General features: G+C 41.4%; 1 protein-coding gene across 5 annotated transcripts in view; it reads left to right on the plus strand.

Moving 5' to 3' along the window:
- LOC106557354 (transmembrane protease serine 12-like) overlaps positions 1 to 15,018 on the plus strand; it is a 43,287-nt gene that overhangs the window by 26,543 nt on the left and 1,726 nt on the right. For 4 of the 5 annotated variants that reach the window (XM_087710356.1, XM_087710357.1, XM_087710358.1 and 1 more), the window contains 3 exons: positions 2,374 to 2,639; positions 4,802 to 4,944; positions 5,482 to 5,815. In XM_087710356.1, the coding sequence (XP_087566482.1) occupies positions 2,374 to 2,639; positions 4,802 to 4,944; positions 5,482 to 5,712 (640 nt within the window). In that variant the 3' untranslated portion in view covers positions 5,713 to 5,815. Of the gene's footprint in view, positions 1 to 2,373; positions 2,640 to 4,801; positions 4,945 to 5,481; positions 5,816 to 15,018 lie in introns of those variants that run through there. The other variant, XM_087710355.1, reaches the window with a different exon arrangement.

Consider the following 15,018-nt stretch of genomic DNA (forward strand, 5'->3'; position numbering starts at 1 on the left):
TTCCTGACCCTTAAGGTCGTCTTCCTGGTTGCCATCACCTCAGCCAGGAGAGTATCTGAGATCAACGCTCTCTCCAGCAGAGCAGACCTCTGCACCTTCCTAGAGAACCGGGTCATCCCCAGATTGGACCCCGCGTTCATGCCCAAGGTCAATTCCCCCTTCCACAAGGCTCTAGAGATAGTTCTGCCAGACTTCTGTCCGCAGCCCTCCAGGGATAGGGAAAGATCCTGGCACAGGTTGGACGTCAGAAGAGCCTTGCGCATCTATCTGAAGGCACGGCACCCTTTAGGCGTTCAGAAGCCCTCTTCATGTCATATCAACCATCCACCAGAGGCGCTAAGGTTTCCCCGGCCACCATCACCAGGTGGATCAGGGCGGCCATTTCACAGGCCTACCAGTTATGGGGAATTCAGGTTCCAGAGGGCATCACACGCACTCCACCAGAAGTGCAGCCACCTCAGCAGCCTGGGCCACCCAGGCCCCCATAGAGGAGATCTGCCGGGCCGCCGTCTGGTCATCTCCTTCACCGTTCATTAGGCATTACCGCCTAGATGCGGCCTTTGGTAGCAGGGTTCTGCAGGGAGTCTTAGACTCTCGAGGGGCTCAGGCCCATTGATCCCTCCCTAGGACATCTAGCTTTGGTATGTCCCATGTGTTACTCCTCCCACACCTCACTCTGGAAACTGGCAGTTGATCTTACCTGAACTGTATGTTTCAGAGAAGGTGTGGGAGGAGTCACTTCCCCCCCTTGTTTAGGGCGCCCCGTGGGACACTTTGAGCCTAGAATATTGCACCTTTTCACAATATTCTAATATTCTGAGATTGTGGATTTGGGGTTTTCATGAGCTGTATGCCATAATCATCACAATTATGACAAATCATGGCTTGAACTATCTTGCTTTGCATGTAATGAGTCTATCTCATATATTAGTTTCACCTTTTAAGTTGCATTACTGAAATAAATGAACTTTTGCACGATATTCTAATTTTTTGAGTTTTACCTGTACATATTGATTGTGCCCCTGCACAGAGTCTCCTTGGGAATTATAAAATTGGACTAGGTTCTGGCTGTTCCCCTGGCCCCAACTCTCTCTGCATATGTTTCCTATTTGGTAATAGCAAAAGTAGCAAAATGTATATGATTTTCCACCCTTGTTGATTTCACAAAAAGTTGATCAGTAGCTCTTTTTAAGGTTGCCCAACCGGTCATGGAGGTGCCAGGGGAATATATACAGGGCTGCTCTGAGAATGCTCTTGGCATCTATTGGAGAAGGTATAACTGCATAGGTCCTATGGAGTTGCCTGAGCATAGTCTTAACTGATTAGCTGGGAAGAGTTTTAACCTGTTAGCCTGATGAAATGAACAGGAATCCTCAGAGCTATTAATTCGGCTATCTGTGTTTTACATCTATGTCTCTCTTGGCTGGTTAAGGCCTTTAGGGAGGTGATGTCGTTGGGTCCATCTAGTAGTTAATGCTTTTTTACAAAATGAAGTGGTTCTGCTGATCTTGAAAGAAGCGTACCCTTTTCTCAAGAAGCCTGTGCTGGACCCAAAGGAACTGGACAAATTTAATTCAATCTCCAACTTTATCTTTTCAAGATAAAGTTTATCTTTTCAGGATAAAGCTCAGGATGAAGGAATTATCTTTTCACTCAGGATTCAGACTTGTTGAAGCACTGCGATAGTATTGGATGTGCCTGCTAATTGCCTCTGATGGGTCATGAATTAATCCTGGCCCTTACTGATTTCTCAACAGTCTTCAGTGCTATCAACCACGACTTCCTTCAGGAACAGCTCAGGAGATTTGGATCAGGGAGGCACCATCTATCTGGAAATCCAGTTGGACCCCACTCTGTTTTTCTCTCACAAGGCAGTTAAACCTGGTTGTTCCCTTAGACATTGATGCTAAGCAATCTCTGCTGTTGAATGGGTTGGTGGGTGTTTTTTAAACTAATTGTGAATATACAGTAGTATGTTCTTAGATCTTGGGCATGTGTTATATTGATGGTCTTTGGTTGTTTTGGTTTATAATATTTTGTTCACTGCCTAGATTTACTGTTGTGAGAAAGTTGGTTATATAAAATCATTTTAAATTATAAATTTCAGATACATTATTTGAGAATTCTTGAATTAGAAATATTGCAATAAATTGTTTGAATCTGATTTTGCAAATGCTACATTTTAGTCAGTCTAAATGACTATTTAAACTGGTTGTATTTTCTATAACAGCCTACCATTTTGTCATCATCTGAATAAAACCTGGCTCCATGCTTATTAGCCATGCACACATTTTGAAGTAAACAATTTCATCTCTATGGAATTACATTTACATAATAATTGCTAACTTTTAAAGATACTTTATTTTCTCCTAGGGATCCAGAGATGTGGAGGGCTGTGATTGGCTTGCATCATCTTTTCAAACATAAAACACATACTATAAAAAAACGCATAAAAGAAATCAAAATATTTCATTACTACAATTCTGCAAAATATGAAGATGATATTGCTGTGTTTAAACTAAGCAAACCTGTCATATTTAATGACTATATTCAGCCCATCTGCTTGCCTAATGCTGATCTTGCCCTGACTTCTGAAATGAAATGTTTTATAAGTGGGTGGGGAACTAATAAAGAAAAAGGTAAGTGTTTTATTTTTGCTTTTAAATAACGTATTGTTAAAAGTTAAAATGAGTTTAGTGACCTCAAAAAGTTTATTTGCACTGAGAATAATATTTGGCGGGCGTGGTGGTCTTCAAATTATTCTGACTCCTGGTGACTGCCGGGAAAAATCCATGCAGTTTTCTTGGCAACTATATTTACAGAAGTGGCTTGTGGTTGTCTTATTTCTTGGACTGAGAGAGAATGACTGACTCAATGTCACTTAGCTGGCTTCTCGTCTAAGCTGGAATTAGAACTCAGTCTCCCAGTTTCTAGCTTGGTGCTTTTAATCACTACAGTCAACTGTTTCTTTCTTATATTACACACACAAAAGTACAATCAGGAGGGAGCTCCTTTTAGATACTATTCTTAGTTAGACATACTTGATATTCACAGATTTGCATTTCAGGATTTTCAAATGTATATATACACAGAGTCAAGGTAGCTGGATATAATGGGAGTTGTATGTACTACTTCTGGAAAATAATAACATGGGAAGGACTGATATAAACAATATGTGATAATTTTTACTCACATCTTTTCCTAGATATCAGTTTTTAAAAATGATCTGTTTGCAGGGCATTTGTTCCTCTTTACTATGTCCTTTTTGCAAAAGGATAATATGTCATGAAAATAAAATTTGAGAAGTTAAAATACTAAGATTTTATTGTATTCTGAATATAAATTGGAATTAAACATTGATGATATTGTACCCAGAGTTACCCAGCAAAAGCACTAAAATGGACTATGTACAGCAATATGGTTTTGTCAGATTATCGGATCAGTAAAAGAAAATTCAAATTCTGACATGTAAACTAAAGAGGAAGAAAAGAAACATTTCCATCTAATTATGCATTGTACTATTGCAAAAATGCTTAAATAGGAGTTTAGTAATAATGAAGACCTGTTCACAATTCTGGAAATACGTAACAGTAGACATTTCAAGATAGAGAAAATTGTTCTGGTTAGAATTGTAGCCATTAAAATGAATATTTTATTGAAACACATTTTTGTTCCCAATGATTCTAGTAAATATGTTTTTAAATGTATCAAATGATTGACACAAATAACTCATGAGCAATACAAGACTCAGATTCTGAGGCACCGGGTTTCTTCAGATCAAGCATTTATTTTAAAAAGCATCATTTTGTTAGGTTGTCAATAATAAAGCAGTTTTTTAAAAATAAGTAATAATTTGAACATTCTATATAGGCATTTGTAGTTATTGACTTACCTCCTTGCAGCAAAGAGCAAACAGCCTGTTTCAGTTTAGCCTGATTAGAAGAAAAAAAACCTGCCTTTTCCTCCCATCAATTTGCCTTGTTGCAGCAAACAGCAAGCTTCACTTTCAATTTCAATTTAAGCAGGGGGCCTCCGACATCAGCTGTTTCAGGCTGCAGGGATTGCCATAGCCTATTTCTGCCTCAGCAAGCCCCATTTTCTCAGTTTGCTGCAAGGAGGTAAATTGCTGGGAGGCAGAGGCCAAAGTGTGGAGCATGGTGGGTGGGTGGGTGGGTCTACATTTGGTGTATAAGAGGCACCCAAATTTTCACACTCTTAGGAGGGAAAAAGGTGCATCTTATACTCCAAAAAATAGAGGTAGATCAGTGGTGGGTTCCAGATCCCAGTGCAACAGGTATAGTGCAACGGAGCTGGGCGTCCACTATAGGCACACGTGCAACACACGTGTTAGCCGCATATGTACTTACCGCATACGACACTGTGTGACATTCCAGCTGCTCAGCGGAATGTCGCACAGGCATCGTTCGCTCCGAGCCCGAAAGCCCCGATAGGCTCAAATACAGGTAAGGAGGTCGGGCGGGCCAGTGGGCCCTCCGGAGCACCGTACTGGAACAGTACCTGATGCTCCCAGCAGGCATCGGTACGGCCGTACCGGGACATACTGGTCATATCCCACCACTGAGATACACTATATTGCCAAAAGTATTCGCTCACAACTGAGTTTGATTATGTGGATGGGTGAGCAAATACTTTTGGCAATATAGTGTAGATCCTCCCAATTGCATAGGATAATTGGACTGGTATGTTAGCATTAGATCAAGAACTGCCAATTCAGCATTTTTACATAGTTCTTGTTGCAGATTAGAAATAAATAAACTAAAAGCTATTGATTTCCCTACAGGTAAAGGCACCCTCATATTGCAAGAAGCTCAGCTACAAATTTTTTCACTAGACACTTGCAATCAATTTGACTGGCATGCAGGATCAATACCAGATACTGCTTTCTGTGCTGGCTCTGAAACTGGAGATGTTGATACCTGTCAGGTAAATGGACATAGATCTATCTCAAATCACATGCACTTAATATCAAGCTACGTTTACTAGATTAACAATTTACAAATGTACTACAGCAGATAGGAGATTTCAGAAAAGAAAATTAAAATTGATGCAATTTTAGAATTTTATATGTGGGATTTGTGAATTGAGATAAAAGATTGATTACCACTGCTTTTGCTATTCTAGAGCCCAGCCAAATAATGCTTTCATTCTAATATAATCAGTGAGAGTTAAATTGACTAATTTATCCTGACAAACTGTTCTCAGCCTACATTGGGCTCTACTGTGGGGACAGCATTTTCATACTTACTCAAGTCAGGAGGAATGCACACTAATGTCACCATGAGGAAAAGCTATTTCTTTGTTCTCAGTTTGCCATAATGGAATGAGAACCGTGAATGTCACTGAAGATACATGGCTGCTGTACATTCACTAGAAAACTAAATAAAAGGAGGGATAGCCTTTATGCATGCATGCTTTAAAATGCTAGAATCACTACTCATTGTTATCTTTTTCATTTTTCAGGGAGATAGTGGTGGACCTCTTGTATGCTATTTATCAGATTCTAAATATTACATTGTAGGAATCACCAGCTATGGTGTTGGCTGTGGCCGACCAAAATATCCAGGAGTTTACACGAATTTGCCTAAGTACATGTTCTGGGTAAAGAGACAACTTAGCAAAACCAACACTGTGAGCATTCAGCAGGTTCTTTTTTTGTTTGTGGTGTGGAATATTTTCCAACTAATTGTATGAAGTGGCTTTTTGCCGTGCCATATATATCCGATTGCTTTTTAAATAATGAATCCTCTTGCAGTCTCATTATTTCTGAAAAAATATTTAATAGTAGTTTGTAATTTTAATTTGATCATTGATATATTAAAGTGTGTATTTTCATGTCTATGAATACTCTTTATTGTTGTAGGATAGAAAGCCTCTGTTTCTTTCTGCCCCATATTATATCAAAGAAAATCAAAATGGGGTTATTTTGAGTTTCTTTCTCATACTTCTCTCCAAAGGAGTGAGTTGCTGCGTTCATCTCCCTTAACAGTTTCACTGCTCTCTTCCCAAGGTCAGATCTACACTTCATGAAAAACATCTGGAGGAAAATAATGGCAAGGCACTTCTGTGCTGCTGTCAAGAGTTGGGCCAGCATCTATCTCCCTGTGACGATAATTAGTAACTGATCTTGGTGCTGTTGGAAGAAATGTCAGTTCCAAGTGGGGAAAAAGACACTGGAAACATGGAGGCTGCTTGGAATGATGGTTTTAATGGTGGACAGGACCACATGATTTGAGGTCCTAGGAAAAAGGTGATCACATGTTTCAAGATGTTGGGTGAAGAAGAAAAGAGACAGATGCTGAAAGTCCCTGGTTTTATGCCCTCTCTGGGCTTTGATTTTGTATTCTGATTGGTTGTTAACACTCCCATGGGGCCCTGTAGGGGAAATTCTGTAGGCTGTGTCCAAGTTAGGTTGAGCATTGCTTCTTCAGAGGTGCCCTGTGGTGAAATGGGTAAAGGGCTAATACTATCATGCCTTAATCCCATCACCCTGTGGCTGAAGGGGGAGATCTTTGTTATGTAGAACAGACTGGCACTTGCTTTTAATGGTCGATTGACAAAGGTGGGGACCATTAAGAGTGAGTCTATTTCCTGCCTAAAAACATGTTTCTCCATTTCTTATCTAGGGAAATAGAATATTCTGCCTTTTCAATATTTCCCAGGATGTTTCATTCTTCTAGGAGAGGGGTGGGTGCTAACTTCCTACAGTGCTTAAAGCCCAGAAGAGGGAATGAGAGAGTGATGTTCTGGTTAAGGTATCAGACTGGCACCTGGAGACCCAGGTTCCAGTTTACCCTGAGCCACAGAAGCTCAGGGGGCGAGTTTGGGGCCCAAAGGCTGCTGTGCAGGATTGTATATACATTGAGTCAAGTTCCTGAATTAAAAACCAAATATAGGTCCAGGCTATAAATACATTTATTAGTTTACTTTTCATATATCTGCATGAAAGTATCTGTCAATCTTCCCTTTCCCTCATAATATAGAAATCCTCTTACATGAAGCAGACAGCTGGGCCTGGCTCAGAGTTGTCCATACTTAATGGAAGCTAATGGGTTTCACCAGAGCCATTATTGAGGCAAAGAAACGTCTATCGTGGATCCCTATAACTCCGTCTCCTTCCTCATCTGTTTCTTTGTTCATCCCATTCAATAAGTCTTATTTCACCAATTTCATGCCTATTAAAAAGATACAGGAAGATAAACCGGCGTAGAAATCGATTACTTCACGGGGATTAGAATCGCATCTCGACAATTGGTAAATAACCGCAGGGAAGCGGATTAAAACTTCTCTACCGCTGGTTCGAAAAACCCGGACCTTTCACGTGTAGGCGAAGCCTGTCGGAGGCCGAGTTCCAAGAAGCTGTTGCGGGAAGGCGCATGAACCACTTCCCTAGGCTGGTTCAACCGCCTCGCCGGCTCCTTCCACCCTCCTCCGTTGCGGACGGCGAGCGGGAAAAGAGGCCGCCATTTTCTCCCTTGAGAGACGATGATTAACCGAAATTCTCTACTCGTGGTCGTTTCCCTTTTTTCCCTGGCGCTATTCTGCGCGACCTCTTCCCTTGCGAGCGATGGAAACGGTGAGGCGACCTTCTCCCGCCTTCGGCTAGTGGGTTGGGCTACACTAAGCTCCTGGTACTTTGGGACGAGGCCAGCGAGCGAGCCTAGGTACGACGGCCGCAGGGAAGGGGTATAGGCGCCAAGCGCTGGCGGTCCGCTCCCGGCTCTTATTTTGCGGCATCTCTGACTCAGAAACCCAAATAGCCGGCTGGTTCGTTTGAAGTATTATATCTCCAAAAAAATACAGTCGTTTCAGTAGAGCCGCCCAAAACGCACTACCCTGTCAGAGCTGAAGAAGCTTCTTGGATGAGAAGCGTTTCCATTCCTCACTATCCTATGGCGTCCTGAAAAAGCACCCTTGGGACTTGGTCCTTAGAATATCTTTAGTCTGAAATCCCTTTCCTGCTGTTCTGGCGAGAAACTTCCTAGCAAATCGGGCAGTTCAGATTAGATTATAGCTACCTGAGCAGAAGCAACGATCTCTGTGGTGGAAACTGTTTCAAATCAGTTTTTATGCTATTTGTATAAGTTTTTTCTCGTCCTTCCTTCACTATAATATGCATTGAGTTACGGTGTTGTAGAGTCAGGAAGAATTCACTGAGAACAAATTGGAAGGTGTTTTTTTTTTCCTTGATGCCAACAAATGTAGCAGTTTCTGTTAGGCTAAGTTGCCGATCCTGGGCCGAATTCCCTTTAAACTTCTACCGATTTCTACTTTTGAAATTATAGAATGAATCATAGGTTGTGCTTTTGAAAACCCTTATTGATCTGATAAATCTGTTGCTTAATTGTCTTATTTTGGTTCACAAGCTCTCATTTGACTTCAAGAATATTATTTTTATAAAACCACGTAAGTACCCTGAGATTAGTATTTCTGAAATTTGATTTCATTGAAGCAGCTTAGTTGTCAGATGCTTATGTTTTGGCTCCATGACAGCTGTTTGTATTAGCAAATTCACAAACCTAAGCATCTGCATTTTGTTTCTTCACTGATATTATATACTTTTGTATACCATTGGTCTTTTACAGGTAGTCCTCACCTTACTATAGATCACTTAGAATTTCTGGTGTTCTCATTGAAAATGGTGAATATATGTTCAGGAACATATTATGGCTGCCTTTCTTTTTTAACTTAAGTTGGACCTTCTTAGAATCAGAAGGCTGGAAGTAACCTCAGAGTCTTCTAGTTCAACCCCCAGTTGAAGGCACAAGCCTTATCAGTCAAATGGTTGTCTGATCTGTTCTTGAAAATGTCCAGTGAAAAAGCACCCACAACTCTAAGAGGGAAGCTATTCCACTAATTAATCCATCTCACTATCAGAAAATTTCTTCTTACTTCTAGGTTGGATCTCTCTTTGGCAGGTTCCATCATTATTTCTTGTCCTGCCTTTGGTGCCCAAAGAATAAGTTAATCCCCTCTTCATTGTGACAGCCCCTCAAGTACTGGAAGACAGCTATCATGTCCAGTTTAATGCATTCCACCAACTGAATCAGACACTAAAGAAATAGGATTGAACTTTTCTATATCATTTCTATATCTCACATAGGTATACTACTTGTTTTTCAACCCTCAGGAATTTGTAGAAAGCAATCTTATGAATGTTTATAAAACTATGTTGGAAAAACAGTTATTTCATGTTTTAAATTATTTCAGCAGTGAAAAGTATGCATTAAGTTTTGAAACAATGTAGCAATTTCTTTTGGAAACAAACTAACAATGTACATACAATACAATAGAAATGGAACTATCTATAGTCCTGTAATGAACATCTTTACATATAGAATTCCCATTCCTCTACTCCCTTGCTGTTCTGAGAGGAAATCATAGTGGTGTTCTCAGATTTCATGTTGCATCTTTTTCCCCCTTGAACGGGCGAGTATTGGAATCAGATTGGGTTTAAAATCTGTGTTGCAGTTCATCAGCCATAGTTATCTCAGACATATGATCCAGCATGCCCAGATTAATAGTCAGAACATTTTTCCTAGGTTATTTAAACTTTGACTGAGGTAGTCACAGAGGCCATTGGTGCTATGTCTACAGCAGGGTGTCAAATTCAAGGCCTGGAGGGTGGATTTGGCCTGCAGGGTGCTTAGATCTGGCCCGCGGGGCTGCCATGGAAACAGGGAAAGACCGGCCTGCAGTGCCTGTGCCTGTGAAAATGGAGTTGGGGGTTTTCACTGGCAGAGAGTTGCAGGAGGCCATCACAGCCTAAAACGGAGCTTGGGAGCCTGTTTTCACTGGCAGAGCACTAGGGCCACCACAGGCGCCTCTGACATGAGTGATGTTAAGCTGGCCATACCCACCCTGGCCATCCCCACCCTGGCCTCCGAGGTCAAACACAACCCTGATGCGGACCTCAATGAAATTGAGATTGATACTCTGGTTTACAGTATTCCTACATATGCTCTATGCTGTAGGGCTGCGGCCCCCAACCTTTTGGGCACCAGAGACTAGTTCTGTGGTGAGAGGTTTTTCCGCAGACCAGAGGGGGTGTGGTTTGGCATGCTGCCTGCATCCCACAGATGAGGCTTTGCTTGTTTGTGTAGCCCACTTGCTCACATGCCACAGACCACTGCCAGTCCATGGACTAGGGGTTGACGACCCCTGCTGTAGGATGTCCATTTTCCTTTCTTCTAGCTATCTTATTATTATCCCTGAAACCAATACTGCTATGGGGAATTTGTAAGGGACTCTGAAAAATCATAAAGTAAAATAAAGTTCTCTTTCCACAACTGCAGCAGCCCCACCCCCCACAGGCATACAGTTGCAAGAAAAAGTATGTGAACCCCTTGGGATTACATGGAGTTTTGCATGAATTGGTCATAAAATGTGCTCTGAACTTCATCTAAGTCACAATAATAGACAAACACAGTCTGCTGAAAATAATACTACACAAACATTAGATGTTGCCATGGTTTAATTGCACATAACATGTAAACATTCACAGTGCAGAGAGGAAAAAGTATGTGAGCCTCTAGCCTAATTACGTCTCCAAGAGCTAATTGGAGCCAGAAGTGAGCCAACCTTGACTCCAATCAGTGTGATGATATTGGATGTGTGCTGACAGCTGTTCTGCCCTTTAAAAACACACCTGTTGTGGGTTTACTGGTTTCAAGAAGCACTGTCTGATGTGAACCATGCCTTGCAGAAAAGAGCTCTCAGAAGACCTACAATCAAGAATTGTTGACTTGCATGAAGCTGGAAAGGGTTACAAAAGTATCTCCAAAAGCCTTGATGTTCATGTGTCCACGGTAAGACAGACTGTCTACAAATGGAGAAAGTTTAGCACTCTTGCTACTCTCCCTAGGTGTGGTCGTCCTGTAAAAATGACTGCAAGAGCACAGTGCAGAACGCTTCATGAGATAAAGAAGAATCCTAGAGTGTCAGCTAAAGACCTATAGAAATCTCTGGCTAACATTTTTGTTGACACATCTACAATAAGGAAAACATTAAACAAGAATGGAGTACATGGGAGGACACCACGGAGGAAGCCATTGCTGTCCCAAAAAAAATATTGCAGCACATTTGAAGTTTGCAAAAGAGCACCTGGATGTTCCACAACACTACTGGCAAAATGTGGACAGATGAAACCAAAATTGAGTTGTTTGGGAAAAACACACAATACTATGTGTGGAGAAAAAAAGGCACAGCACACCAACATCAAAACCTCATCCCCACTGTAAAACATGGTGGAGGGAGCATCATGGTTTGGGGCTGCTTTGCTGCCTCAGGGCCTGGATGGATTGTTGTCATTGATGGGAAAATGAATTCCAGAGTTTATCAAGGCATTTTGCAGGAAAACGTACGACCATCTGTCTGCCAACTGAAGCTCCACAGGGGATGGGTGATGCAACAGGACAATGACCCAAAGCATACAAGTAAGTCAACACAAAAATGGCTTCAACAGCACAGAATACACCCCCTGGAGTGGCCCAGTCAGAGTCCTGACCTCAACCCGATTGAAATGCTGTGGCATGACCTTAAGAGAGCGATTCACACCAGACATCCCAAGAATATTGCTACACTGAAACAGTTTTGTGAAGAGGAGTGGTCCACAATTACTCCAGATCATTGTGCAGGTCTGATCTGTAACTACAAGAAACGTTTGGTTGAGGTTATTGCTGCCAAAGGAGGGTCAACCAGTTATTAAGGGTTCACATACTTTTTCCTCCCTGCACTGTGAATGTTTACATGCTATGTGCAATTAAACCATAGCAACATCTAATGTTTGTGTAGTATTATTTTCAGCAGACTGTGTTTTTCTATTGTTGTGACTTAGATGAAGTTCAGAGCACATTTTATGACCAATTCATTCAAAACTCCACATAATCCCAAGGGGTTCACATACTTTTTCTTGCAACTGTAGGCGCGTTAACGCCCAGTGCCAATGGGAGCACGGGCACATATAGAGGAGGCCTCAAGAGTTCTTCCTCATCCTGCACTAAAACCTTTTTATGTCCTTTACATCCCTTACTCTTCTTAGACATTATCTTTACATTCTTTCCCTTTGGTCTGGCGACACAGATTCGCACCATCTCTGCTTGACATTGCAACAATTCATCAGACTGTTCTGCCACCGCATCTCCCCACTGATCTATATACTGAAACTGATTTGGGTATTTTTCTTCATTAGCAGCTATCAAGGAGGTTAGGTCATCAATGATTTGGAACTTAAACGTACCCTCCGGGGGCCAACCAACACCCATGTGTGGCCATTGCTGCTGACACAAATATTGCAGTCTCTCCCTAGTTACCTTAGGATATGGCACCCTATATTCAGTATGATTAAAATAATGATCAAAACCTTTCAACATACATCCCAATGGTGTGCGAGGCACACTGTTTTTTCCTCCCATTCTAACAAAACACTACCAGTGACCTAAGGCCCCCGAAGCCGGAACTCAATGGCCACCTGCAGGAACTGTGCTGGTTTAACTACCCACACAACCTATATGGACTTCGTTAGGAATGCCGTCCCGAGTCCAGGGAGGTGATCAGGCTCCCTCTTCTATCTGCAAATGAGATAGATACAATATCAGTTACATATACTTGCCTGAGATGTCTTCACAAAAACCTCGTCCTGGCCAGGATGTTCAGACCAACTTTTCTTCCCTCAAGGGATCTTGGACAGCCCTCAGCACCGTTGGCCCCAACGAGGTACCCCCATGGCGCCTGGAGAATGTTCGGAGGTGGTCCCCTGCAGGGTCCAAGGGGTCAGGCTGCCCTCAGCGAAACATCGCCTCATTTAATCTGTCCCGGCGGAGTCGCCAAAACTGTTGTAGAAAAGACACAGAAGCCAGCTCTGTAGAGAAGGAAAGTTTTATTGCGCAAGTCCAGAGACAAAGGCCTGAACTCCAAATGTCATCAGGAAGTTCCTTTTTATAGTATTTTAGCTTTTAGCCAAGCCATCTGTTAGTTTTTGGATACACCCCTCAGATTTGCCCTTGATTTACAGTAATATTATGTCTACAGGAAGCAATAATACATAGTCAGCTAATAACCAACATAGCATACATTTGAGGAAGTAAAATGTGTCCTTCCAGACAGTTTTTACAGTCAAGCCAGCAGATTAAAATAGAGACTTTTGCTACAGCAGTTTTATGTGCAGACTTCCTAAAGCAACATTTGCAATTTCTATATATGAACAGTTAAAGCTTAATATCATGAGACCCTAGTTTGGTTCAGACTTGAGGCCTACTCTGGTTCAGCCTGCTCTCTCAGTGTTGCTAGTCAGAGGGTACATCTTTCCCACTCATGGATCCATTAAGTGATATATGGAAATGAAAGTTCTGATTCCTTCAGCCCTAAGATTTTGCAGATTTTATTAAGAAGCTGTGGGAAAGGGTGGTTTTTTGTTTTTTGGAAAAGCCTGGTAGATTCATAGACTGGCTGTTTGGTCATCTTCATCCAAGACAAACTTGCTCTCAGTATGACTAGTCCTGAAAGAAGGTATCGGAGAAGGGGTGAGGATATAAAAGGCATAGGGAATGGCTTTGAAGGATAGGAGGAAGAGTTGCTACAAGGCATTGATCAGCTAAAAGGGGCTTGAGACTTTGTCCATGACAATAACTTGAAAAAACATCAGACATGTCCTTCCCTAGTTCAAATGAAGATAAGGTTAGGGAACACATTCAGACTTGCAAGATCCTGTTGCTATAACTGCTACAATAAAAATATGCAGCATTGAGCATTCTACCTAAGATTCCAAAATATACTGGAAGAGAAGGAGGAAGGCCTGAAAAGAAAAATGATTGAAATTTTCACTGAAATTCTTCAAAGAAAAGAACAAGAGTTGAGAGGAGAAGTCGATGAAGCTTATCGGGTGCATACTAACTATGCCAGAAGACACAGACTCCCGAGAGAAGTGCATGTAAGATTTGCTAAAAAAAACCGAGAGATGAAGTGTACAAAAAACCTAAAGAAGAGACGATTACATTACAGGGAAAAGAGTTGATCATGCTCAAACAGATTCCACGGAGAATTCGGGAAAAACATAGGCAGTACCAATTTTTAACAAATCAGTTAAATAAAAATAGAACAATGTACAGGTGGTTGGTACCAGAAGGGGTTCTGATATCTTGGTAAGGAAAAAGATATAAGATAGAGAATACAGAAGAAGCACAGAAATTCTATGAAGAATATAGCAAAGCGGAAGAACAAAGAAGTAAGGAGGGACTAGAAAGTAGGGGTCAAGAGGAAGAAACATTAGGTGACAAGGAAAGAAACAGGAGAGAAGAACAAAGGCAAGAAAGAGAGAGAGCAGAGAACGAAGGCACGAGAGGGAAAAGTCAGATACAAACTAGAAGTAAAAAAAAAAAAACAATCCCAGCTAAAGATGGATCAAGAAATAACAATTATCTCGATAAACTTGAATGGACTGAATGCACCAAAAAAAATAAAAAGAGTCCAGATGTTTAATAAACTTAAGAAATTGAAAGTAGATATAGCCTGTATACAGGAAGTAAGAATTGACAGGGCTTGGATTTCATCTGGGCTATGTAATCAAGTAGACGAAATTGAAATAGAACCAAATGAGTGGGCAGACCAATTTAATAACTCAAAAGGAATTAGCACAGAAAATTAAAGTAGTCAGACTGAATTACTTGGAATAAGCCATCAAATCAGGATGATGGCTGGCAAATAGACTGTAGAACGAAAGAGAAAAAAGGAAATAATATGAAACTATATGGGTTTGTGGAAATACCATCCCCAAGAAAACATAAACTGAGATTTGAAAGAGATACCTATAACAATAGGAAAAGAAAGGGAGGGAAGAAGGAAAGAGATGAGAGAAGGAAGGAAGTAGAGAAGGGAGGGAAGAAGGAACGGAAAGGAGAAGAGGGTGGAAGGGAGAGAAAGAGAAGGAGAGATAGTAGGAAAGGAAGAGGAAGAGTGGAGGAGAGGTAAGGGAAGAAGAAAGAGGTAAGGAGAGGTGGGTGGAAG

The sequence above is a fragment of the Thamnophis sirtalis genome, unplaced genomic scaffold (genome assembly GCF_051295495.1).
Source record: "Thamnophis sirtalis isolate CommonGarterSnake01/CBP01778 unplaced genomic scaffold, rThaSir2_p1.2 scaffold_3, whole genome shotgun sequence".
Taxonomy (NCBI): Eukaryota; Metazoa; Chordata; class Lepidosauria; order Squamata; family Natricidae; genus Thamnophis; species Thamnophis sirtalis.